The following is a 27759-nucleotide window of genomic DNA, read 5'->3' as shown; positions in this document are numbered from 1 at the left end:
ATGATACCTGTCTCTCTTCTAGATAGCCCAGAGCTTCATCCATCATTATAGGCACTTAAAGAAAAAAAAAAAAAGGTACATTAAAAATTGCTTTTGAAATTGTTAACAGGATTCCAGGGCAGAAGGAATAGGGAAACTGAAATAGGAAAGTTAAATCAAGGCCAAACACTGTGGATAATTTGCAGCCAGCTTGTAACTAACAAGCCATTATCTTCCCCAGCCAAGGACACTTGAGAGCAAATGGTTAAAAAACTCAGTAAGAGAATTCAGAAAAGGAGGGAAAAAGGGGATAGGAAAAAAGGGCACTTTTACTCCCTAAGCAGAGAAGCCAGCAGTCTCAAGGCTTGGCAAGGTAAAGTTGCCAGGTGTTTCTCATGATTTCTGGGAAGGTCACAACGAAGTTAAAAAAAGGGGACCTTGAACCCTAGCTGGTTTGGCTCAATGAATAGAGTGCTGGCCTGTGGACTGAAGGGTCCTGGGTTCATTTCCAGTCAAGGGCACATGCCCATGTTGTGGGCTTGATCCCCAGTAGGGGGCGTACAGGAGGCAGCTGATCAATGATTCTCTTTCATCATTGATGTTTCTATTTCTCTATCCCTCCCCCTCTCTGAAATCAATTTAAAAAAAGGGGGGGGGAGATCTTTCAAATTAATCTGTACCAAAATATTCAGTAAAGGAATTTTGAAGCCTATAGAAAGGAGGGTATATAACACCCCAGACCCCCATCCAACATGCTCTTCAGATTAGTTGAGAACCCATCTGTGCTTTATGAGCCAGATGTATAGGTTTGCTTGCTTTGCTTTTTCAATAAAGGTGCATGCTTTAATAAACTGGCTTTTCACACTGCAATCACGGTCTCTCATATAAATTCATTTATATGAGAAGATAAGGATCAAGGTTGGGAATAGTCCTTTCCCACTGACTCAGGGGGCTGTGTGGGAACACCTCACTGGTGTTGATGAGTAGTGTCTCTAACAAAATGATTTATCAAGTTCTAACACACTCAGAGTTTACTTTTGGAAAAAATCCATATAATCTAAGAAGCTATTCTGGGACCTTCCTGCACTAACCATTTTCATTTGGAACACCTGTCCTCTGTTCACAACTTGTTCATTACTCCTCAAGTCCACTTCGGTCTCACTATTTTATGCTGCTGCTCATAGCCTCATAGCTAATATTCTATTTTCCTCTTCTGAGCTGCAACTACCAACTAACTAGATACTCACTACAGCCCACATCTACTAATGTTCTGGGAAAGGCAGTAAAATGCAATACTATAAATTTCCTTTTCTTCCCAAATCATCCCTTACCAGAAAATCAAAAAGGGCTTACACCGCTTTTCTTCATTGTATGAAGGCACAACAATAGAAAGCTGTTTAGTAGGTGAGTCCCTTATGCTGGGTAGAGTTTCCTTCTGTCCTCTGGCATTTAAGAAGAACTTCTCTTCTTCATGTCGATGAAGAGGTGGCATTTCTGTAGCAGTTACAAATGCAACAAAGGAAATCTAAAAGCAGATATGTTAAAAAGAAATTGTTAGGTTCACCTGTTTTACATTTTTTATTTTCGAACGCTGTATGATTTATGTAATCCCCCCCCCCCCTTGCTTAGAATATTTATTCTCAGTTTTTAGTCCATTAACAATAGTCTGGAGGTGACTCCAAAATTCAAACCAGTCTTAAGAATGATGATTGTCCTTTTACCCATTAGTAATGTCTTAAGAGAGACTGTCTCTTCCCACTTGTCATTCCCTAGGGCTGTCATCCCAGATCTAATAGGGAACAAATTACAGAAGTACAATCTGCTCTTAGATGTGCCAAACCCCCAATCCTGGGCACACATTGAGTGAGGTTCTATCCCTACTTGGAGCCTACAGGTGACAGAGGACAAGTTCATATAACAATTGGAACATGTGGGATGAAGGCAGACCTCACATCCAGGACCAGATTGACCCAAGGTATAAAGGGAAGATTCTCCCAATCCACATAGTGGGGACTAATAATGCTTAAGAATTCTTGGCACTTACCCCAGATTTCAACTCAGAATACAGTATTTTCTGGTAAATGTCATGCACTATTAATATTATATAGCTCCCTTCCACATATGATTAGGAGCTAGCTTTGGAAATAGTTATTCTTTGGAATACTACGTCTATTGGCACACCTTCTATTTCTAAACAATCAATCTACTTGTTATCATTTGTAATTTGACAATCATGTATAATGTTCCATTGGATACATACTGAAATTGCATATGCATTTGATTGGTGTGAGCATGGACAGTATCCAGACTAGTGGGTCCAAGTTATTGCTCTGCACCTCAGGTATCCAGATTGTGTTTTCTAAATTCCATCTCCCACTAGAAGCAACCAGTGTTCCTAAGAGGAATGTCTGGTTCAAGTTGGGGCAGGAAATGGGCAATGGTGGAATAGCACATCAATGAGAATGAGGACGATGCAAAAAGGATAAAGTAGCCAACTTGAGGGGCTCTCATTGCCTTATGATGGGAGGATTTGAGCATCAAATTACTGCAAATCCATTGAAACAAATGAAAAATATTTTAAATCATGTATTCATAATACTAAAAATAAAAAATTAATTGGTCACCTTTGTTAAGATGCCAGGGAACTATGTCATTATTTTGAAAACTTGCTTTTTATCTTACCTTTTATATATGAACAGTATTTCAGGTTAACTGGTAGCTGAGGATTAAATTATTTTTCATTATAGGTTTCTAGGTAATATATGAAGGAATGATAAATTAGAATATTCTACTTTTGCCAGTGAAATAATGAATTTAGGTATATTCCCAGTGAAATAATATATTTAGGTAGTGATCATCAATGACTGCTAAAACCTTTAGGTAAATGACAAATTTTATAACTGGTGGGTCAGACTAATAACATCTTAACACCAAAGAAATCACACATTATAAATCTCCTGATGTTATAAAAGAGGAAGTATTCACCATCACTCACACATTTTCCTTGATTTAAAAAAGTCAAACATTTATTTCATAAGTCTCTAGATGTAACTACTAGTTTACAAGAAATTCAGGAGACAGAGATGTTAAAAGGCACCAAATGAGTGCAGTTAGTAAAATGCAGACTGTGAGAAATTCTACAGAAAAAATGACTACTTATTAAAGATAGGGGGGGGGGAGAAATTGTTATAGATCAAAAGACTTGAGACATATCAATGAAGTGCTAAGTGTGTTTGAATGCTGACTGGAAAAAACTGACATACATCAGGCATTGGAACTGATATGTATTTAAAACCACTAAATAATGGTTAATGTAAAAAATAATTTGTGAGAATCCTACTGCCATTATATTTTCAAAGGGGTCCTATCTTTTTAGATAAATGCTAAGGCTTTACAGGTAAAATATTATGTCTTGGACTTGCTTCAAAATAATCCAGAAAGAAGTGGGGTGGGGAGAAAGTATGTATGGAGGGTGGAGATAAATATAACATACTAGTGGCCGGTGCATGGATTCATGCACATTCAAAGGAAATTAATTATAAGAGCTTTATAACGAGAACTTTATATGTATCACGCATGTGCCAAGTCAACATTTATTTTTCAATTGCCAGTGGGCTCATATGTACCGGCTGTCGGTTGGGCAGTCGGACGGACGTACGGTTGGTCACTTAGCTTTTTATATATATAGATAGATAAAACAAGATTTGTGGGGTTTTTTGGTAATAATTATCCACTCTGTCTTACATTTTAAAAAACAAAGTTCCAGGAGCTGTGTGACATTTGTGCATATGAGCTCTTTAACCTGAGTTTCCGCACCAAAAAGAGCTAGTATTTGTCAGTGTTGTTCTAAGATCAAATTTATTGAATATTTACAATACATTGGAAGTATTCAATAAATGGTAGCTCTTATAATCACTTCAAGCCATGGGGTCAACTAGTTCTAGTACAAACTCAAAATGTACACATGTAAATCTGTAACAGATTCAATATGAGGCAGATCAATTTAGGATTTTCGTCAAACCCTAACCTGCCCACACCTGACTTGCTCAAAACCCTGAAAAAAATCCGAAATCTCCATATACCAAAAGCGAGGACTCCTCTCTCACTCAGACACAAATCACCCCAAAGAAATCAAGATAAAGTGCTTTTTCTCTAGCTAAACTGTTCCTAAGCTGTGTTTACAGACTTTCTGGCAAGATGACAGAGACCTTCCTGGCTGCTAATCTGAATGTCAAGGAAGCTGAAACCTCTTCATTAACTAACTAGAGAGCAGGCTCATTCCAAATCATATGGGAGAAAGTTCACTTGGCATACTTTCTACTACTTATGGATCAGCAAGTATTTACAATCTGTTTCCAGAATAATGGCAAAATATATATATATATATATATATATATATATATATATATATATGAGTTTGAATCTTACTGTACTGCATCATTTCGAGGCAGCTAATTTAGGGTGTTTAATTCTGGGACATAACGACCCCCCAGACAGATGTTAACATCAGGCTTTGCCTATCTTGGTCTTCCTGTGTTCCTAGTGGGTCTTTTTGATCCACTAATTTATTTCAATCTGTAATAGATGGCTTCTGTTAGTGCTCTGTTACCGCTATTTGCTTAACCACATAAGGAAAAGGGAGACTAGAGAGCACTCAACCTTCTGGGGGCTTAAGACCTCCCCGGCGGGGCAAGATTGAAGAGGATACAGACCCGGAAGGAAGTCTTGGAGAGGTTGGGATGGACAGAGGGTCCGGGGACAAGGGGGCTAGTGAGGAGTGGGTGGGCACGTCTCAAAGTGAACAAAGGTATAAGGCTCTGAGTACATAGAGCTCCAAAGTAAAAATAAACAAGGAAGAAAGGGGGTGTGAAATTCAGAAGAGGAATTCTGGGATAAAGGGTGGGGATAAGCATGGTGAAAGAAGACACAGCAGAGCCGCCAGCGCGGAGAGAATGCCTGGGCCTAGTCTCCAGAAGAGCAACGAACCCAGGCCCGCGTTAGTCCCCATCCCCTCTTCTCACCAGTATCAGGGCTGCGGCCGCCAGCGCCGCGCCGAGCACCGCGCCGAGCACCACCAGCTGCAGCGGTAGCGAAGCCATCCTCCAAGCACCGGCTGCAGCCGCCCCGTCCGGCACCCACACACGCACGCGGAAGCGGGTCGCACAGCCCCTCCTCCCGCGGGCAGAGAGGCCGCGGCGCCGGGCACCTGCCGCCCACAGCGCCCTCGCGCGGCGAGGCGAAGAACATGTAGTAGTTGTGTGCCCGGCGCCTTGTTCCAAAGCAGGATTGTCAGAATTCGCAAGTAAAAACACACGCTGTCCACTTAATTTGAATTTCAGATAAACAACGTAAGTTATTTTTAACAGCCTTATTAAAATATAATTGCACAACCATATAACCCAGCCATTTAAAAGTTTTGGTATGTCATATACTTTTTTAAAACGGTGATAATTTTTTTGATATTTTAACCATTTTAAATGTACACTACAGTGGCATTAATTAAATTAACAATGTTCTGCAACCATCGCCATCATTTCTAAAACCTTCCCGGCTCCCCAGCCCTTGGTAACAACCACTAACATACACCACTGGAAGCGTACTCCTAGTAGGAAATTACTTTATCTGACATTCAAATTTAATTGGCTGTACTTTATTTTCTGGCAACCCTATCCAGAAGGGAGGTGGAAGCCTTTGAGCCACGACACAGCCTACAAAATCAGCAGCTCCTGTGGAGCCCTCCCGGGAACTTGCAAAGTGTCACCGCAGGAAATTTACGTAATCTCCGGAGCTGGAGCTGGGAGCTCTTTACTTAGTTGAATTAAAACGCGGGCCTAGCCTGACAGAGGCGGGAAAGGGCGTAGAAATTTTGCAGTAATGCTTCACACTCAGTACTGTATTATTTGCTATCAATTCAGTTTTCTTTCAAACTCTTGAACTACCCGTTTCTAAAGAGAGACGCTCATCACTTATCTAATAGCTGATTCGTCAAAACCTGTAGAAGGCAAAGAAACCAAAAGAGACTTCTAGCAAGAGACTGTGGAAACTAAGGCGGGTCAATAACCACCGTAGTTTCACCTTCTGCGTCTCCTGCTCCGGGAGAAGGGCACTCGGTTCCTCGTCGAAAGTGTGGGGGCGGAGCAGGCGCGCGTCCCGGAGACCGAAGTCGCCCCCGCGCAGGCGCAGGATCGCGAGAAGATGGCGGCCGGGTTCAAGTGAGTGTTGGCGGCTGGCGTGCACGAGTTTGTTCCCTGGCAGAGGGTGGCTTCCCTTAACCGTTAGCTGGGGTTTCCTCACCGGGAGGCCACCCCACCAGGTTCCCACTTATCCCCGCGGAAGCCGCCACGGGGCCGGAAGACCTGGAGGTGGTCGTAGGAAAAGAAAAGAGGGCTCCTTCCCGCCAGTGAGACGGAAGGTGGACGGGTGTGTGTGTGTGTGGCGTTCAGTACCCGCTGGGAGTGTTGTCGGTGTAGGTGGGGTAGCCTCTTCCTCATTGGGTGCTTGGGGTGGGGTACTTGGCCTTCCCTTTGTTCCTTTCCGGTTATTAATAACTAGATTATGTCAAGGGTATCGGGAGCACTGTGGCTCGGTAGTGGATGTGCAGCTCCAGGAGACACAGTTGTATGTTTGTAAGAGTGTTGCATCAGGCCCCGCTGGCGTGGCTCAGTGATTGAGCATCGACTATGAACCCGGAGTCAAGGTCGATTCTTGTTAGGGCACATGCCTGGGTTGTGGGCAAGTGTTGCATCAGAACCACATGCCACTTCATTCTCCTTCAGTAATTTATTCCTAAAAGGACTGTGCCTTGTTTGGCAGTTTATTACATAAGCCTTTTTGTGTGTGTGTGCCACTCTGGTTAAACCAATAGATTTTCATTCTTAGAGTCAAGTTTTTAAGCATATAAATAGGAATCCAAAGGAAATCGATTTTATCAAAACAGTTACCTATTTGTATAAAATCTCAAGTGTATGATATAGTGTTGGACATAAACCTGCTCTAAAATTAACTTTCTTAAGCAAAATCTAGTGGGGATTCTATAACTCCTGTAATTTAAAAATAACGATTAGTACACATACCTTCGACAAATTATTAAATAAAAATGAAAACTTCCAGTGTCTGTGGTTGTTAAAGTTGCAGGTACAGCTAATATAATAGTTTATTGCCCACAGTCATAATTGAAGAATATACTAAATTCAGTTACTGAATAGTAAAAATAAAGATGTAACTTTTTTTCATTCTCGCTAAGAACCCCTTCTTCAGAGAGAGAGTGATAGTAACACCTGAATTAATCCTCTTAAAGATGCCCAAGGGCTTTGGGCTCCAATACTGTAATTGTTTAAGGCAGAGTTAAGGACAGCAGTTAATAACTGTGATTGCTACAGCAAGAGTATCTACTTTTAGTAAACAGTTATATGTGGCAACATACACCTCAGAATTTATGAAAAACTTACATATCTTGGAAACTTATTCTGTCTCACTACACTTTTAAGATCTTTGCCAGTTTCTGGGTTTATGTTAAGATTCACTACTTCATGCCCTAACCGGTTTGGCTCAGCGGATAGAGCAGGGGTGGGCAAACTTTTTGACTCGAGGGCCACAATGGGTTCTTAAACTGGACCGGAGGGCCGGAACAAAAGCATGGATGGAGTGTTTGTGTGAACTAATATAAACTCAAAGTAAACATCATTACATAAAAGGGTACGGTCTTTTTTTTTTTTTTTTAGTTTTATTCATTTCAAACGGGCCGGATCCGGCCCGCGGGCCTTAGTTTGCCCACGGCTGGGATAGAGCCTCGGCCTGCAGACTCCATGGTCCCAGGTTCGATTCTGGCCAAGGGCATGTACCTTGGTTGCGGGCACATCCCCAGTAGGGGGCGTGCAAGAGGCAGCTGATCGATGTTTCTCATCGATGTTTCTAACTCTCTATCCCTCTCCCCTCCTCTCTGTAAAAAAATCAATAAAATATATTTAAAAAATAAAAAATAAAAAAAGGTTCACTACTTCACATATATTTTTAATATGTTTCAGAACTGTGGAACCTCTGGAGTATTACAGGAGATTTTTGGTGAGTAAAAGGGGTTATGTAGATGTTATGCCTTTTGATAGTGTATATGCTTTAAAGACAATTTCATATATACAAATGAACATTGTTACATTGTACAACTGAAACAATTGTTATGTCAATTATATAAAAAAATTCAAAAGTAATTTCAACTAACAAGGTTTAATGTGTTTTCCCTGGTTCTGTATAAAATATACACGTAGATGTGCTTTACTTTCGTTTAAATTTATTTAGAAAGAGAACTGCCGTCCTGATGGAAGAGAACTTGGTGAATTCAGAACCACAACTGTCAACATAGGTGAGGATATTTTGAGTTCTAAAATAAGAATGTTGAAGTTGCTTCAGTTTTGAAAATATATTTTTTCTTGTTTTTTTTAATACTAGTAAAGAATTTTTATTTGTAAAGGTTTTTTTAAAACTCACTGTTCTCTCAATTTATATGCTCTTTATTTACAATTTTAAAGTAACTATAAAGAGTTTTTCACCGTTCCTTCCATACCTCCAAGACATGGATTTGTTATGTTTTAAACCTGCTGTTGCAAATATGTAATTTTCCAATTTTACCTTTATGGCATTCCCAAATTTTAGCCTCTGAGCCACTTAAACAGTCTTTTGGCCAAATTCTACCATGTTTAAGGGATTCTAGTGATTTTGTGTAAAGAGATTTTTTATCTGTGCACTGCTGTGCCTGAACGAAAAAATGATTGACTCAAATTCAAGGAAAGGTGAATAATTCTTAAAACAGTAGTTTTAAGTAGTTATACCACTTTTTAAAAACTTGAGCTAGTAATAAATTTCATAAGCAACTGGCTTATGTAGCAATATAAAATCGTGTAGAAAACAAAAACACTTTTTATGGACTTTTTCATTTTGTTTAAATACTTTTCAGGTTCAGTTAGTACTGCAGATGGTTCTGCTCTAGTGAAGCTGGGAAATACTGCAGTCATTTGTGGAATTAAAGCGGTAGGTTTAATATATGTTTTACTGAAATGAGTTACCAGATTATCTTCATATTAGAGGCCCGAGCACGAAATTCGTGCGGGGGAGTGGTGGGGTGGCCTTGTCTGACTGCTGATCGGGCCTAAACTGGCAGTCGGACATCCCTCTTGCAATCTGGGATGCTGCATGCACCAGTGACCATACTTTTCATACAGGTGAAAGGCATCTTGCTGTTGTATGGGCAGCTACATTTTTTTGCCCTGATTATCAAAAGTAGTACATAACATGATTCTTCTGAGGCAGTAGTACCATTTTCCCCATCTTATGGGTGGGAAAACTGAAGCAGAGAGAAGTTAAGTAATTGGCTTTGTCACACAGTTATAAGTGTCAGAATCAGGGCTGACCACAAAATGTGCAAGCCAGAGTCCATGCATGTCATCGCTGCATCATCCTGTTTTTTTAGTGTTAAGAGTAGCCTTGCCAGTTCTAATTTTTAAATCTAAGACTGTTCCCAATATATAGGGAAGGGTCCCTAGGCCTGGCCAGTTATCAGGATCGATATGTGGGGTGACTGGCAGCCGGGCGCCACCCACTGGCCGGCCCTGCCCCCCCCCCCCCAATCACTGCTGCCACCGGTCGTCTTCCTCTGGCGGGGGCGGGGGGGGGGTGAGGGGGGGTTAGGGGGGGGGGTTGACTCTCAATGCAGGAGCTGCCCCAGTCAGTCAGTGCGCATCATAGTGACTGGTCGTTCCGCTGTTCAGTCCATTTGCATATTAGGGTTTTATTATATAGGATACTGATTAAATTATAATATACACTAGTAATTCTGTTGACTAGGCAGGCAGTCAGGTGTCAGCTTTTAGTATTTTTCATTTCCAGAGAGCTTTCATCTTTGAGTATTAGATAACACGACCCAAGTTTAATGACTCAGTTATAATTTATGGGTATTCATCAAATGTTTTGAAATCAAGTAATTTTCAAAATTTGACTACCTTTATTTTTTTAAGAATTTGGGTATAATTTGAGAGATTAAGAGATTTTTGGTGACATCCTTTTATCCAGTGGTGGTATTTAATCCATGCAAATGTGTAGAAAATTGAGATTGTTCAAAAGAAAATTGTGAGGGAATAATAGCTACCATGTGTTGTGTACCTGTTATGTTTCAGGCACCTTATATTAGGTACTTTACAAAATTAATCAAGTTTAATCCTCAGAACAGTTTTTGAGGTATAATTTCTGTCTCCTGTTTTACATGAGGTTCAGTAACTTGTCCAGGAACATAAGGCTCATAAATAAATAGAACTTCTAACTACACTGCACTCTTACTTCACCCAAGCTCAGATTCTTCCTCGGTAAAGCTGGGGTGATATCTAACAATAAGATTTGAACTGCCAAATTTTATATTACGGACTTAACAGCATTATCTCATTTGACCCTCATTAACAGTCCTTAAAAGTAGGTCTCATTAACTTCCCATTTTGCAGATGAGGAAATTGAATGGTAAGAGGTTAAGTAACTTACCCAAAGTCTCTCAGCCAAAAAGTATGGGTCTGACATATGAAACAGGTGATTCCAGAGCTTTTGCTTAGTTCCTTTATCTGTTACCATCATTTCCTAAATCTGGCTGTGCCAGTATCACACTGGGGTTTAAGTTAAAGATTCGTGGCTACTGAATTAGTGCAAGTGAGGATGGAGGAGAAATCCAAATAATATTTTTTAATTTTGATGAGTAGCACTGTAGTGTAACTATGCTGTACTGCCTCATTACTGCAGAGCTAAAGTGAGTGTTGGTGCCATTAGAGTCCCTGACACAACTCCCTAAGCATAGTAGATGCTCATGATGTGGTAAACTAGTTAATATGTTTTTTGGTAGAGCCTTCCATAACTAAGGCTTTCTTCACAATTATTTAGTAGCTTCTTTGATTGGAAACATTTGTTTGCTTCTATAGGAATTTGCAGCACCACCACCAGATGCCCCTGATAAAGGATATGTTGGTAAGTTATAATTTTGTAATTTTAATACAAATGCTTTAACACATTTAATACAAATATTATGTTAAGTACTAGTAGTTGAGAAAATTATTCATAATCAGAAATATATAGGAATGAAGCAGACATTCCTGAAGTTTTCTACTGGAAGATAGCATAAGAGAATTTTGTAATTTTTCAAACTCGTTCAAATCAGTTTTTGTTTATACATTCAGATGTCATCAACCAAGAAAATAGAATCTCCTAGGAAAAGGCTGTAATTGGAGACTTTGTGATTTTTTTTTTTTTAATCCTCACCCAAGGATATGTTTTTATTGAGAGAGAAACATAAATGTGAGAAACATCGATTGGTTGCCTCCAGCACACCCCACCCGGGTATCAAACTTGAAAGCTAGGTATGTGCCCTGACTGGGGAATCAAACCCACAATCTTTTTGTGCATGGGGATGATGCTCTAATTAACTCAGCCACCCAGCCAGGGCCCACTATGCCATCATTTTTCTTGACTTGGGCTATCCTTTTATGGTAGGAACCAATATTTTTAAAATGCAGAACAGTTGGGTATGAGTAGAGGGGCTACCTTCTGCGACAGATTGAGGTATTTCGAAAGAAAGAAAACTTGTGAAGGATTTAAACCTTAAATGCTTTTTAAAAATATATATATTTGTGTGGTAAAAAGTCAGAAATATAGATTTTACTTTATCCAAGCTTAATAGTCTTAAAAAGACTAAAAATATAATTGATGTCTTATAATCCTTTCCACTTGGAAAAAGCTATCCATGGTGACAGTCCCCTTGCAGTGGATTTACATTTAACACTTTCATAAACCAGAAGTGAAGTTTATTTCATAGTTGCAGAGTGTTTCTTTCAGTTCCTAATGTGGATCTACCACCTCTGTGTTCGTCGAGATTTCGGTCTGGACCTCCTGGAGAAGAGGCCCAAGTAGCTAGCCAGTTCATTGCAGATGTCATTGAAAAGTAAGATAATCGGGATAAAGTATTACTATCATTCGTTTTCAGACAGTTTTGACCTTTCCTTTACTGTGTTGTCATTCAGTTCACAGATAATTCCGAAAGAGGACTTATGCATTTCTCCAGGGAAGGTAAGAATAATAGAGAAGCTATAAGCTTTTATTAATTGTTTTGTGGAGAGTAGACAGGGAAATTAACAAAACCACAGTAGTAGCCTTCAATACAGATGTCTTATTTTTAGATGAAGTTCAGTAAAAACATGTCTTATTCTGTAACTATGTAGTAAATATAAAGACAACCAATTTTAACTAATTTATTGCCTGAGTTGGAGCTACATTAAGCTGAGGTAATTCTTTTCCCCTTTTACCACAAACATTCTTTTTTTTTTTCCTTTATAGTAGATTACTGGTATCTGATTAGCTAATGTGTTTAAGGCACTATAAATTCTAACTCTATTGGAAAACTTAGAACTAAGTTGACTAGAACCTATAGGATTTTTCTGTTTGATTACATATTTACTTGTAAAACAGTGGTTCTCAACCTTCCTAATGCCGCGACCCTTTAATATAGTTCCTCATGTTGTGGTGACCCCCAACCATAAAATTATTTTCGTTGCTACTTCATAACTGTAATTTTGCTACTGTTATGAATCGTAATGTAAATATCTTATATGCAGGATGTATTTTCATTGTTATAAATTGAACATAATTAAAGTATAGTGATTAATCACAAAAACAATATGTAATTATATATGTGTTTTCCGATGGTCTTAGGCGGCCCCTGTGAAAGGGTTTGTTCAACCCCCAAAGGGGTCGCGACCCACAGGTTGAGAACCGCTGTTGTAAAACCTACTAAGCATTTTTTTTTAAAGGGAAACCAACTTTTTTTTTTTTTTTTTTTTTCCCAGAGAGAAAGGGAGGAGAGAGAAATATTAATGACGAGAATCATTAATCGGCTGCCTCCCGCATTCCCCCTACTGGGGTTTGAGACTGCAATCCCAGCATGTGCCATGACCAGGATCTAACTGACCTCCTGGTTTGTAGGTTGACGCTTAGCCACAGAGGAACACCAGCCAGGCCCTACTAAGCATTTGATGTATTAAGGTTTCTTTGGGAAAGTATATTTTAATTTTCATTTGGGACTTTCAAAAGTATTTCCCGCATCTGACTTAGCAACAGGAATGGAAATGTTTGTCACTTGTCAGCTTGTTAGTCAGAAGCCAGCTTTTACCAACCGTAACCACTTTTTTTGGTTTATTTCTTAAAGGTAAAGGTTTTTCTTTTCTTTGTAAGTTTTTGAGCCTTGAAGGTTATCTTGTTTAAGGGTTCTGTGGTGTATAAGTTGAAGCAAATCCCATGTTCTACCCATCAGAAGACTTTAATTTGCTTTGTGTAAACTCTATTTTAGCTTGCTTGGGTTCTATACTGTGATCTCATTTGCCTTGACTATGATGGAAATATTTTGGATGCCTGTACATTTGCTTTGTTGGCAGCTTTAAAAAATGGTAAGCAATCTTAATAAAAGGCAATATTCCTCCTCTTGTGTCAGAATATTCTGTTTTGTTAAACTTTCTCAAACTTTTTAGGCTTTTGTTATGATTTAGCCATCATTCATTTTGGTCTTTCTAAATTAATAAAAATGTTTATATACACTGTATTTATCTTAATGTTCTAAGGTATTTTTTTCTAAAAGATTACTTCTGGAAAAGTTAAACAGGCAAAAGTGAACTTAGTAAAAGCCATGTTTGCTACTTACACTAGAGATACTAACATATTTGCCTTTCTAGTACAGTTGCCTGAAGTTACTATAAATGAAGAAACTGCTTTAGCAGAAGTTAATTTAAAGAAGAAACGTTATTTGAACATTAGAACTCATCCAGTTGCTACCTCCTTTGCGGTCTTTGATGAGTAAGTTAAATGTATAAAAACTGTTTTAAGTATTCTTCTAAAATAAAATGTTTCATGGATTGATAATTTACACTTCAAAAAATTTTTAAATAGCACTCTGCTCATAGTGGACCCTACTGGAGAGGAGGAACATCTGGCAACTGGAACCCTAACAGTAGTAATGGATGAGGAAGGCCAGCTATGTTGTCTTCACAAACCAGGCATGTTCCTTCTATTTCAGTCCTAAATATTTGGATAAAAACTCTATGTGAGCTTCTTTACATAGGAGTGGGGCAAATGGAACATGGGATATTTTACCATGTACCTAATGCAGCAAGTTTAAAATGACAGTTTGTTACCTCAAATTCCTTATGTTTTTATGTTGTTTACCAGTGGTTCTTATGGCATGCATTGGAATCACTTGGAGGTCTTAAAACATAACTTGGCAATCTTAACCATACCCCCTGGTTTACATTACTGAAAGTTTTGGTCTATAACTTGACATGTTGATCATTAAAAGTACAATAGCATATATTAACAGTGTTGGTACAATAATTTTTCAGGTGGAAGTGGGCTGACTGGAGCTAAACTTCAGGACTGTCTGAGCCGAGCAGTTACAAGGCACAAAGAAATAAAAAAACTGATGGATGAAGTAATTAAGAGTATGAAAGCCAAATAACTACGTTTTCAAAACATATTTGTAAAAACTGTATTTATTACACTGCACAAATCTTTCATACTAAATAAATATCAAACTACATTTTTCTGAAGGACATATCTAGTATTTCTTAGGCCACTTCAACATGTTTTATGTACAGTGGAACAATTCTGAAAAAGCAGTGTCTTAAGCAAATGAACCCTAATGGTTTGTTAAAGCATTTCCCTGTTTTTATTTAAAAATCATAGGGTTGTGCTTCTGTATAAAGTTTGTACATCAAACAATGTAAAATACTGATTATGTTTTAAAAAACAAAAATGAAGTAGAAACTCAATCCTTTTGATTCATTGCTCTTGTTTTTAAAAAAGAAAAAAAATAATGCAAGACTCAGAATTTTGGAGTGGTTGGTGTGCCTCTCTTCATTTTACTTTTTGACTGGCTGCCTGTATGCCGTTGACGATGTAGCTGAGCTGTTTGTGCTGTTGCTGCTGCCATAGCCATTTGATGCTGTAAGAATCGCAACTGCTGCAAAAAGGGGGAGGGGGGGAAATCAAGGTACGTTAAATGTAAGCAGGTATAAAAAGGTGCTTTTCCTGAGAGAGATGAAAACAAAAGTGAAAGGGAGAAAGCACTAAGATAACAAAAGGGGACTATACCACATTCAGACAATGCACAATCAAACAGCACCAGTGGCACAGAAGCCTGCTGAGGGCTTTTAAAATGGTTCTTGGTACACTTCAAAAATACATGTTACTTTGCCCTGCCAGTCTATATTGTAGTAACTCAGCAACTTCAGTTACCATTTTGTTGTATGATAGTTTATAGCAATATAAACCACCCTGCATATAAAAGATAGTCAACTATAATATGCTGACTTCCTGAGATAATGGAATGACATTTTTCTAAAACAGGTATGACATTTACTAATAGGAACACTGGCATTCTTGTCTTTTTCTGCAGTACAAGTTAACCATTGGCATTGACAACTGTCTATTTCAAAATATAATGCAAACTACAAAAATGGGATGTTAATGTGCCACCAGCACTTCATGAAAGACATTAAATTAAGTATGGCTTAAATGTACAAAATATATTCAGTGCTCCAATCTGACTGGCTAAAATGTCACACTTAAATAAAATTTGCTAAGCTATCTATTACTATATAGTCTTAAAAGACAAAATAAAACTAAGGTTTTTTGAGGTACTTTTGGAGCAGAGTATCTTTAAAATGTAATCAGAGTGAAGTTGCTGGATTACTTGTATCTGTTGCTGCTGCTGTTGAAAGGCAGAGGAGGCAGAGGAGAGCTGGAATCTCTGCTGAGGAAGGCTTTGCTCAGGTCTGTTCTCGGCAGAGCCAAGCTGAGACAACACTACAGAGGAGAAGGGGAAAGCAGGCCAGTCAAAAGTTTGAAGGCTACCAGGATTAGAAAAGGACAACACAGAAAATGAAATAGAAAAGTTATCAGTATGATTAATCTTAAGTATCAAATCACAGACATTTCAGAATAAATTTAGTCTCCTGTTAGTTGAGGGCACTTCCTGGACATACAAGGGGAAGGAAGTGCACATGTGCTAAGCACTGTATCCCTTCATGCATCTCACTGAAATTTGGTAATAGTGCTATTTTGTTTAGAAGGCTTTCTTGTAAAATGTAAAATATATGACTTATTTTAAAAGATAACTAATAAAGTAGGAAAGGGGGTGGGAGAAATCCAAGCTACCATAATGACATAACTGGTAAACAAGTGCTATTAAAAGATACTGCAATGAGTATCAGCCTATATTAGTAGCAACAGAGATGGTGAACTGAGCCTGTGCATTATTACTTTTTGAGCTGAGTGGGACCACAATAATCAGTTCAACCCTCTCACTGTAAAAAGGAAGAAATTTCAGGTGTAGATGATTTGAATGACTCAGGCAATTAGTGGCAGGTCTGGAGCATGGAGCATTTTTATGATTTTTCAGTCTAGAGTTCTTTCCACTAAATTATACAAGAACTTTAGAAAATATATATCTTGGGGGGTAAAGGATTATAAAAATAACTTTCAAAAATTCTCTAGCTCTAAATCTCTACATGTAAGACCTTGCTTATTCTAAATTCAGACACTGGGAGTTACTAGTATATGATTATAAAGGCACCAATGATAATTCAAAATGTTGACATGATCTCACTCATTTAATCCTCAAACTCTGTAATTACTATTTTCAATTGACAAGATAATCTTCACTAAAGACTTATGGTTCACCATAACTGGTTCACTATTTTACTGTGGAAGTGGTAAGCAGTCATTTAGTATAATCTCACTTTCTTACAAATGACAAAAAGTGGCTTATAGAAGTTATGTTTACTGACATTATATCTTAATTCATGCAAGTACAAGATACCAGAATGAGAAAAAATATTATGCAATATATAAATGCCCAGAAAAACTAAGGAGTTAACAACTTTGGTAGCTTCTTAGTAAGTTGGATAATTATATAAAATTTTGCCAACAAACTAACACAAGGAAAACACAACTGTTAATATATGTAGTGTAGAATCACTTTAAATTAATCAACTGTCAGTGGGAAAAAACTGAGGGCTATCAATAAATTGATTTAATAGTTCACAAGTAAATATACCTATACTTTTTCCTACTTAATGCTTGCAAGAGAAGGAAAAATAATTTTAAAAGGTGAGATCCCAACTAGATTAAATAGTAAACTCAACATATGAAGTCATGAAGATACCAACCAGCTGCCTGTGACTGCATAAAACTTCCTACTCCAGCAAGATTAATAACAGCAGCATGCTGAGCAGATAAGGCCTTTTCTTGACTGGTTGAGCCTTGTTCAGAACCCTAAATAAAAATCATACATGAGTTGTATAAAAAGAAAAACCATTTGTGTTGGTAAGAAGAAATTAATATTTTCCTTATAGGACAAAAAAAAAAAATATCAGTTTTAGACTCATAAAAACAGTAACATAAGGAAAAGACTTCAGAAGAATTAGCAAGAACAAATCCTATATAATAAAAGCCTAATATGCTAAGTGTCCGGTCATCCAGTTGTCGGTTCAACCAATCAAAGCATAATATAACCACTCACTATGATGTGCACTGACCACCAGGGGGCAGACGGTCAATGGAGGAGCTGCCCCCTTGTGGTCAGTGCACTCCCACAGCTAACCTCCCATTGCCGGCCAACCTCCCGTGGTCCCTCCCCCCGGGCCAGCCAGCCCCCACAATCAGCCCAATCGCCGGCCAGGCCAAGGGACCCCACCTGTGCACAAATTTGTGCACCGGGCCTGTAGTATGAAATAAAGTTACGATTCCATAATACAAAACATGGAAAGCTAGAAAAGCACATACCTGTTCCCCTGGCTGTTGAGGACTGGAAGTTGTGGGTTGCTGAGGTTGTTGGGGTGTAAATTGAGAAAGCTGCTGCTGCTGCTGCTGCTGCAGAGTGTTGAAAATTAGTGAACCACCTGGAAGCTATTAAGAATTTAAACATGAATTAATCAATTTCACATTGTTTAAATTTCTTTATTCTGCAAGTATTTTTGGAACATTCACTATGTGTCAAGTACTCTTCTAGATATTGAGGAAACAGAGGTAAACAAAAATAAAAGTAAAGATCTCTGCCTTTAAAAGAAAGGTTTGAAAACAATTTTTAAGTGTTATTACTAAGGGCTCTCAAATATGTTAACACTATCAAACATAAATCATTCTGCTTCAATTTAGTGACATATACAAATATACGCATGGCTTTTAACTTTTTTTATACCTCAATACAAAACAGCATTAAGTACATTAGAAAGTAAACAAGAAGCCAGTGAAAATCAGAGATATACTTATGAAAACTCATCTCTCAAAATTTGTTCTAGCTTTGCCAAATCCCAGGACTTCATGGATGCTTATATAATATAGTGAGAAATTCCAAAGCTGAAAAGAAAGTGCATTAGATGTCCATATTTAGTTTGGAGACATTACCAGCTTTGTCATTCAGAATCTAAATTAAGTTAAATTAAGAAAAGGTTTTAAAAAGAAGTATTCAGAAAAATTTATGTTAAAAATTAAAACTAGGAATCCCAAATGAATCAGGAAACAAATGGTTTTTCTTTTTTATTCTATAGGGGTTTAAATTATAAGCATTTTGAAGTCCTTAAGAAAAGTCCAAATAAATACCAAATACAGAATTCTGAGATCTGTAGAGTTAAAAAGTAAAAAAATAAAAAAGGTGTCCTTGGGTCAAAATCTCTATACCCAGCACAGCTTATTGTTAAGTAAATTTGGGCATAGCACAGGTGAGATGTTCCTTCCTCAATCAGTTAGATAATAAATGTAGCAAAATTAATTTTTATGGTGGCTCTGTCATTATTCTTTATTATCAGTTCTATTAAGGAATTCCATTCCTCTTTTCACTAAGACTAATCCCTGACAGAAATTCCAACAGCAATCAATATGTAGGAAAGTTGAATAAACCAATGTGATTTGTGATTTGTCCATACTGCAAGTAAACTGTTCTGTAATTATAGTCTGTATATAGTAACACTGTGTTTGAATCTTGGACAAGAAGTTTTAAGTTTTGGCTCTAAACACATTTCCTGATTTATTTCTGAACTAGAGGCCCGGTGCACAAAATTCGTGCACGGGTAGGGTCCCTAGGCCTGGCTGGCGATCAGGGGCTGATCTGTGGGGCGACTGGCGGGGTGATTGGGGGCCCCTCACTGGCACCCACCTTGGCCGCATTGGGGCCTGTGGGCTGGGGGCAGCTCCTGCATTAAGAGTCTGCTCCCTGGTGGTCAGTACGCGTCATAGCAACTGGGCGTCATAGCGACCAAGCATTCTGCCGTTCAATTTGCATATTAGGCTTTTATTATATAGGATACCAGATTGAGTTGATTTGTCTTTTACTGCTGTTTCCCAATTTTGTGACTCTAAATCTTTATATTCTTGTCTACCTTTTCTAAATTCTCTGTAGATAATCCTATCAATTTCCAACCTGGGATAATACTGGAGTCCAAACCTTACAAAGGACCTAGAGCCTAACACCCTAAATATTTTAAGTTCACACTCAACATGTATGAAATCTCCACTTTTGATCTCTCTTTATATGCTGTCTATGTTGGCATTGATATCATTTATAAGAAAAGCCTCATCATTAGACACAAATTGTAATCTAATGAATATTTACCAAATGACTCTTAGGTGCCTGGCACTGTGCTAAGAAATCATTCTCAGGAAAAGAACAAAGCTATTTTTAAATCCTCTATTCAAGTACAAAATCTTTTGTAAGCAAAAAGTACTACATATATGTAGACACAAAATGTTTATTGAGAGACGAATTATTTTTTAAGTATAGGTACTACTGCTATTGTAGGCAACTGTTCACTTTGTAGTTGTCAATTCTCTGCATCAAAACATTGAGTTCTTGCCGAACCGGTTTGGCTCAGTGGATAGAGCGTCAGCCTGCGGACTCAAGGGTCCCAGGTTCGATTCCGGTCAAGGGCATGTACCTGGGTTGCGGGCACATCCCTACTGGGGGCTGTGCAGGAGGCAGCTGATCGATCTCTCTCATCGATGCTTCTAACTCTCTATCCCTCTCCCTTCTTCTCTGTAAAATTCAATAAAATATATTTAAAAACAAAACAAAACAAAACATTGAGTTCTTGATTTGACAGAGGTCAATGAAAGTGTAGTATGTAGGACACCCATTCTTTCTTCCTACCCTCTCAACCATACAAAGGTAGCAATTATAATCATATCCTCAGAAGATTCTGAACCATCTCAAAATTTCAAATGCTGACATATATAGGTATACACTGTTACCAAAAAAATCAAAGTATGAAAACTTTAATCAAGAGCAGTGTTTCAGGTTTACCTGAAGTAGATTCAATGGCCTGAGACTTGAAGTAGTTTTTAAACCAAATGGAACACCTATTAAATACAATTCCTGGTTATAACAGGGAATTAAAACTATTAAACATGAAAACACTTTATACTAATATACCATTTTAAGTACTTTCTGCATAGATTTGCTTTATTTTCCATACTTTTAAAATGATCTTAAAAACAATACCCATCAATACTGAGATCAAAGATGTGAGCAATACATGTACATTTTATCCTATATTTGAGAAACTGAGACTTCTTTATCACTATTTTGACTGTTAGCTGGAAAAAGTTATCTAGACATATGCAGAAGCCATAAATATAATTAAACTAGCACAGTTATGGCAAACACATTTCAGGTGTTGGCTTCTATTGACATTCCTAAGTGCTATATACTATATAGTACACAATAATCATAACAACCATATCTCTGAGAACCAGTGTGCTCCATGCAATTATTTTAAAGTACAAATGCTAATATAAATAATACTAAAGTACAATGATTTTTGTTTGTAGGGTCAAACTAATAGGAAATAATACTGTTGATTTTGTGACAACATAGAGCACATCATAAATCGGGGTTGGCAAACTTTTTCAGTAGGCCAACTGACTAAGTTTTGTTGGATATTCTTCCTCTTCATTTTTCTTTACATTTTAAACACATCTTTAAAAATGTAAAATCTACTTTAGACTAAGATTTTTTATTTGCTGACCCTGGTCTCAAAGTACATGTATATTTTTCTCACAAACGATATATACCAATTTGAACACTAATTAAAAATGTATCTAGTCTGCTAAGCAAATTTTATTTTAAAAGGTAAGAGGCAGGCCCTGGCAAGGTAGCTCAGTTGGTTGGAGCATTGCAGGTTTGATTCCTGCTCTGGGCACATAAGGGAGGCAACTGATCAATGTTTCTCTCTCACACAGATGTTTCTCTTTCCATTCCTCTCTCTCTCTAAAAATCAATAAAAAACAGTCTCAGATTAAATAAGTAAATAAATAAACAGATAAATAAGTAAATAATAAAAAGGTAAGAGGCAGGAAATTTTTATATAAGAAACTTAAAAAAAGCATAATCAGATGAAAATATGACACTATTGATTTTCCTTTCAGGAATTCTCATGAAAAGAATTGACAAAACTCCCTTTAAAGGTAAATGACAACTATATAATGCTTATTGCTTATCAAAGGCACTTCATTTATTAATCTGAAATACCTATTATAGTTAGAGAAATTTACCCATACTTTACATCAAATGAAATGGAATCTAAGGAAGAAAAACTGACTTCTTTCAGGACCCACAGTTTTAGCATCTGAAGCCATGTAAACATGAATATTCTAAATTCAACATCTGATTCCATTTCCAGTGCTTCCACCACTATAGCACATTAAAATAACATCAGCCAAAATTAGGAAATTACAGAAATATGTTAACATGCTTGTATGATATTCTTTGGGCTCTCTTAAGTCAGTGATTTTCAATCGGTATGCTGCAAGAATATTTAAGACATGCAAGGGGTACGGACCTCTTTTCGCTAGATTGTTAAATAAAACAAATGACAACAGCCTACACAACAATAGCCGTCTGGTGTGAATGCTCTGTCTTGAACCATAAATATATGTCATATTATAGAGTTGCATCATAAGGTTGCATCTGATTGGTCAATTCTTGGTACCAGAAATCCTTATATACAAGTATAGGCACCTGATTTTTTTTTTTAATCCTCACCCAAGAATATGTTTTTATTTTTTAGAGAGAGCGCAAAACATCAATTGGTTGCCTCCTGTATGCTCCCCAACTGGGGATTGTGTGTGCCCTGACCAGGAATCAAACCCAACTTTTTTTTTTAAATTTTATTTTATTGTTTAAAGTATTACAAATAGTAGTACATATGTCTCCTTCCCCCCCCCCCCCATAAGCCCCCAACTTTTTGAGGTATGGGATAACACAACTGAGCAACCCAGCCAGGGCTAGATACTTTGTAGCAAAAAGGGTAGGTAATTACTATCATTATTTCTTTTTGTAAATCAATCAAAATTATACCTATTTTTCGTCAGATCGGCAAAAATATATTTTTTGGTGTGCCTGCCACAGAATTTTAGTAATTAGTTTATGTGTGCCATGAGGTGAAAAAGGTTGAAAATTATTATCTTAAATCATATAAAGTTTTTGATTAATTTTCTTACTATGTCAAGTTTGTTTTTCCTATTAAATTTTTTCTTAGCAGAAAACTGGATTGTGCCAAGATATTACATTACATTCTCTTAAGGAGCATTAAAAAATAGCACAAGCTGTTATAGCTGTTTTCCAGTATATGAATTAACAGTTACTACTACAATAAAACTACTATTGATGGTAGTGAATATTTTTTAATGCTTAGGTCTAAGGTATAATTTAAGCACTTCATCTGTATATACTCATTTAATGTTCATAATTAAGAGGCAATAAGGTATTATTATTATCCCTATTCTATTTATGAGAAAAGTGAAGCACAAAGGTAACTTTCCCATGATTACACAAAAAGTTAAGTTACAAAACTGGGATTCAAACTCAGGCAGTCTGCCTCCAGAACCTGGGCTTTTAATTGCCACGCTATGTCGCCTTTCTTGCACAATGTATGTTTTCAAGATACATTCCTTTTACCTGGAGTAAGACTACACTGATAATGTTAACTTTATTATAATGTGTAGAAGGCAAAGATATAATTTGCAAAGATTTATAGGCTTATCAAGTTTCTTTCCAGAAGTTGATTGCTAGATGATTTTTAATTTAAATATCAGAACTTTAAAGGCTTTCACATTAGCCTTTCCTTTGAAAAGAGCCTTTTTGACATGATACTATGTTAAATATTTTTAATAACAGCATTAAAATGACACTTTTACATCAGCATGTATTTTAATTTTTTAAAGAGATTATTATATTCAATATTCTGACCTGCTTGAGAAGCTGCCTGCATTGTACCAGGTAATGCATTTGGTAGCAGACCTCCTGAGGGGAGAAGGCCACTCAGGTTTATTCCTGCAGGAGTTATGGCACCAGTGTTACAGCCCAGCATAGAATTTGAACCATTCATCAAAGCCTGAGCTCCACTACAGGAGAATAGACAAAGCATTAAACTTACAATATAAAAAAAAAAAATCAGACTTAATTCCTTACATTAAAAAAAGAAAAAACAACACCACGATTAAACCAATTAGATAATTCTATCTTAAATATTAATTTCAAGGCTGTTTCCTTTTTATGCTAGAAAGTTACAGCAAGGTTAGCTAAAATTAAGTACACATACTGCATATTAATCAAGGTTATAATATAATTTCAAAGAGTAAAGCATTCAAAGATAGTAACAGAAGACGAACAGAAAAATCTAAGCTACTGTCAATATGTAATAGTATTGTATCAGTGCATATAAACAGATGTATTACCTAAAATTAAAACATACTTGGTTGAGATAGCTTCTATCCATATTTAAAGTATTTTCTTTCAGTTTCAGTAACATGATTTTATTCTTAATTTCACAATGAGAATTCATTCAGATTGGTGAGAATATCTTTTGAAAAAATCAGGGCATCAATGAAGACTTACCAAACAGAGCCCACTACATTGATGAAGTTAAGTCCAGCAGTGTTTGCCATGACCTGGGTGGCTGTGGTTCCTGGAGTTATAGATGTTACCATGGTGGAAAGAGGAATGGTCGTTACAGGCATTGCCTGGCTCAGAGACCTTTGCTGCTGAGCAAACTGAGTTAACAAAGGGGGCTGAGGGGTGAAGCCTGAATCTTGGGGAGTAGGGGTAGTTGAAGGGGTAATAGGAGTTGAGCTCTGAGCATCAGGAGGGTGTGGGGTCGATGAAAGGGTTGGTGTAGGAGTAGATGGCTTAGGAGTTCCAGATCCTGCTCATTGAGAAAAATAAAAATTGCTAGGTTGTTATAAATGGCCAGTCTTTTTAAAAATAAGGTTAATGGAATTTTACTTAGCACTGACAATTTGTTCTAGTTTTTTTTTTAAAAGCAGTTAACTGCAAGTGTTAATTTCTACACATGATACATGAGTGTTGCTACACTCAATTACAATTAAGGATGCAGTATATCACCTAAAACTCCCATCAGATGTTATTATAGTAATAGTAAAAATATACATTTGTATTCTACCACAGTACCCATTTAAGTTATTTTCCTATATGCTACCTTTGGTCTAAAAAGTTTAAAAGGAATTCAAATTAATTTTTTGTTATTCACAATTTTACTAATTTAGGACTTCATTTAAAAATATTGCCTATTTTCTGTAACAGTCTGAGATAAACACTGAACATATTTAATAAATTACATATGGTTAACAGTCATATTTGGCACCTAAATATACATGTTTAGGTCCTAACACATCAAGTTTATCCTGACAAGCAAATTACAAAACACAGCAATAAAGCAAATATTTGATAGATAATACTGCATCTTTAACAGTAACTGTGTACTCTATTTAATTGTAGAATGTATAGAAAATCTGTTGTGAATGAAGTATGCACAGTTTATCAACTTTTTAAGAAAAAACAAAAACCAAAAACCAAAAAAGTAAAACCAAAAGCTCTTGAGGTGTTTTCTTTTTTAGCTTTCATGTCCTGCAGAAAGAAAGGAAAGAAATGTGAATGTCTAGAAGCTGTCACTCAACCCTTACTTAAAGTAACAACTGTGTGCAGATTAGCATAATTCATACCCACAACATAAGAAGTGTGAATAAGACTTTCAGGAAATTGATATATTTTTCTTTGTGCAAAACAAGAAGGCAGAAAAATTACACCTTTTGAGCTATCAAGATGAAGATGTTTATATCTAATGAGAAGACCACCCCATCACTGTGCAGTGTACTAAAACTTTCAGCACACTTTAGTTACCTATAAAAAAAAATCTAAAAAACTGGAATGCTTTCTTGCAAATTGGGATTGAAATATCTCAGATATTTATTAATTTGAAGAAATTCTCCCAAAAGAATTCTTATAAAACTCTTCTTAATGATAAAAAAAAGTATTCAGTACTAAAAATTACATTTTAGTTATCTTCAGAATAATGCTTTATAATCATCACGTTTTACTAACTGACAATTTATAAGAGTGTAGAGTGTTTCAGAAAAATTGGCTTTCGGTTTATTGTATCACCACCTTAGAAATAGTTGACTTCTTACATATACAAAGACAGGACTGCAACAAGAACTCTTATGACATTTTTTTCATATTAGCCCCATAGTTTACATAAAATGTAAAGTGACCCTAGGATAAAATGAAATAAAAAATATTTTGGAATCTTATTGCCATATCTAACTACCAGATTTTTTAAAAGGAGATGTATAGGCTGTAAGTCTATAAGAAAGGTTTACACAAGGTGCATACATAAATATAGAAAAACAAATAGAATTATATTAAACACATAATACATACAATCAACGAGAGATTTGCCTCAAGATTATCAAAACTTATACATTTTGGGTATACAGTTCATCCAGATTTCACTATTTCACTGGTCAAAAAAGCTATCTAAGAAACACTAATGCTAAAGCTTATGAAGAGTTAATGTGAGAATTTAAATCAGGACTCACTTTGTGATGAACTGGCAGGTGACAGGGCAGCTGGAGAAAGCATGCTAACTTGACTGAGATCCACAGATGACTTTCGAGAAAGACTTGGTGGCTTAGAAGCAGGAGGAGGAGTTGGAGATTTAAGAAAGCTGCTGGCCTGTTGTGGCGTAAAATAGTTACCTAGAATATAAAATTGTTTCTTATAATTCAAAATTTTATGAAAATCAAAATATGAGTAAAATTTTAAAAACAAGTTATGACTATATGATATTTCTTACACTAGATTACAGAAAAGTAAGGAATGTAATACCTGTGGAACTATTTCCTGAGCTTGAGGGAAGTTTGATGGGTGGAGGTCGATGTTTTATTCCTTTCCCTAGTACTGAAGACTGAACTGACACGGTCTCAGGCTGTAAAAAACAATGACATTAAGTATACTTGTTACAATTAAGGTCAAATCAATATCTCATAAATTAATACCACTATAATTCCCAGAAGAAAAAACATTTTATTTTTTAAAAATATTTTTATTTATTTCAGAGAGGAAGGAAGAGGAAGAGAGAGATAGAAACATCAGTGATGAGAAAGAATCATTGATTGGCTGCCTCTTGCACGCCCCCTTCTGGGGATCGAGCCCGCAACCCAGACATGTGCCCTTGACTGGAATAGAACCAAGGATCCTTCAGTTTGCAGGCTGATGCTCTATCCACTGAGCTGGGCAGAAAAAAACATTTTAAAACTGCAAAGTACTTTCAGTGGTTATTGAGACTGAATATTACAGATGTTACAGAAGAATAAATTTCAAATAAGGACATCTTATACAGAAACAATGAAGGAAAAATTTCCGAGTAAGAGAATGGGGAGAAAGAGTTTGTGAGAAAGGGGCAGAGGAGTAAGATGGAGACAAAGCTTAATCCTTAAATCTTTTCCAGAAAAGTAGTAACTATTGAAGCCAGGTAATTCATTACACCTTTTGCTCTACCTTCGTGTATATTTGAAAATTTCCATTATAAAAAGTTAAATATAAAGTTAAAAGTAAAAACAAAACAATTGCTACATCCCTCAAAAAATAACATATCACAGATTACTTGAGAAATAATTAGGCACAAATAACAAACAACACAAACAATATTTGGCATAAAAAAGAAAACAAGCACACACTTCTGTTTCTTTCCCTGGAGAAAGCTGACTCATGCTGGCTGAGCCACTGGAGCTGTGCAACATCTTGACTGGACACTTGGCTTCATTCTGGACCAATTCCTGGTACTGATTAACTACCCTAAAATATTAGAAAAAGAAAAATACAACAGGTAAGAATTATTTAACTCTTTTAAACATAAATTTATTATGTAGAAAATAAGAAGTGTTAATTAAAAAGTTGCATCAACTTAACAAAAAAATTAAAATTTGACAGTTTACCTTTTTGTTAAAAGTACTCTTTTAATCTTTTCAATAACAAGCTAATGCTCAAAATCTTTTGCACTTAAATTAGCAATCTTAAAATATATTTTCAGTATCTTATTTCAAATACAGAAATTACATGGGTTATTTTTTAATCAATAAGCAGTCAAAAAATGACCCCCTTCACCTAACATTCTGATTAAAGTGCTACATAGAAAGCATCTTCCTTACCTACCATAGATATGTCTACATTTTTTTATTTAAACTAAAGCTCTATTTTAAACATTATTCTTTTAGTTGTTACTTCCCTAATTCTATTTTTTTTAATGCTAGTAAAACCTATGGCATAACTAAAATCAAACTTCTGATTCCTAATGAAGTACTTTTTATCCTCTAAGAGGGAAGATTTTCATATCTATCTAGATCAAAAATAAAGAAGTATTT

General features: G+C 36.6%; 3 protein-coding genes across 28 annotated transcripts in view; 1 reads left to right on the top strand and 2 right to left on the bottom strand.

The window, feature by feature from the left end:
- Window positions 1-5156, bottom strand: part of ALG5 (ALG5, dolichyl-phosphate beta-glucosyltransferase) — a 113187-nt gene extending 108031 nt beyond the window's left edge. For 4 of the 6 annotated variants that reach the window (XM_023751282.1, XM_023751281.1, XM_014452985.2 and 1 more), the window contains exons 1-3: window positions 5001-5156; window positions 1333-1504; window positions 8-54 (exon numbers count right to left, since the gene is read on the bottom strand). In XM_023751282.1, coding sequence (XP_023607050.1) covers window positions 8-54; window positions 1333-1504; window positions 5001-5078 — 297 coding nt within the window. In that variant the 5' untranslated portion in view covers window positions 5079-5156. Of the gene's footprint in view, window positions 1-7; window positions 55-1332; window positions 1505-2661; window positions 2699-5000 lie in introns of all 6 variants that reach the window. The other 2 variants (XM_023751283.1, XM_023751284.1) reach the window with 2 other exon arrangements.
- Window positions 5157-5612: 456 nt separating this feature from the next.
- On the top strand, window positions 5613-14872 carry EXOSC8 (exosome component 8). Its single transcript, XM_006085569.3, has 11 exons — window positions 5613-6191; window positions 8004-8040; window positions 8272-8335; window positions 8927-9000; window positions 10926-10971; window positions 11836-11941; window positions 12021-12066; window positions 13343-13439; window positions 13722-13842; window positions 13936-14042; window positions 14385-14872. Exons 1-11 carry the CDS (start codon window positions 6175-6177, stop codon window positions 14498-14500), a joined length of 831 nt encoding a protein of 276 aa, XP_006085631.1. The 5' UTR covers window positions 5613-6174; the 3' UTR covers window positions 14501-14872.
- Window positions 14506-27759, bottom strand: part of SUPT20H (SPT20 homolog, SAGA complex component) — a 43755-nt gene continuing 30501 nt past the window's right edge. For 7 of the 21 annotated variants that reach the window (XM_014452971.2, XM_014452974.2, XM_023751273.1 and 4 more), the window contains 10 exons: window positions 27076-27193; window positions 26225-26324; window positions 25936-26094; window positions 23936-24242; window positions 23288-23442; window positions 20342-20397; window positions 17830-17952; window positions 17214-17319; window positions 15737-15849; window positions 14519-15004 (listed from right to left, as the gene is read on the bottom strand). In XM_014452971.2, the coding sequence (XP_014308457.1) occupies window positions 14867-15004; window positions 15737-15849; window positions 17214-17319; window positions 17830-17952; window positions 20342-20397; window positions 23288-23442; window positions 23936-24242; window positions 25936-26094; window positions 26225-26324; window positions 27076-27193 (1375 nt within the window). In that variant the 3' untranslated portion in view covers window positions 14519-14866. Of the gene's footprint in view, window positions 15005-15736; window positions 15894-17213; window positions 17320-17829; window positions 17953-20341; window positions 20398-23287; window positions 23443-23935; window positions 24243-25935; window positions 26095-26224; window positions 26325-27075; window positions 27194-27759 lie in introns of those variants that run through there. The other 14 variants (XM_023751276.1, XM_014452977.2, XM_023751269.1 and 11 more) reach the window with 14 other exon arrangements.

The sequence above is a fragment of the Myotis lucifugus genome, unplaced genomic scaffold, assembly GCF_000147115.1.
Source record: "Myotis lucifugus unplaced genomic scaffold, Myoluc2.0 scaffold_19, whole genome shotgun sequence".
Lineage (NCBI taxonomy): Eukaryota > Metazoa > Chordata > Mammalia > Chiroptera > Vespertilionidae > Myotis > Myotis lucifugus.
This window is presented reverse-complemented; position numbering and strand designations above follow the sequence as displayed.

Coding starts and splice junctions, on each gene's coding strand:
- EXOSC8 (XM_006085569.3), top strand. Junction 8,041..8,271: donor AGTATTACAGGAGATTTTTG/GTGAGTAAAAGG, acceptor AAATTTATTTAG/AAAGAGAACTGCCGTCCTGA. Junction 9,001..10,925: donor TCATTTGTGGAATTAAAGCG/GTAGGTTTAATA, acceptor TTGCTTCTATAG/GAATTTGCAGCACCACCACC.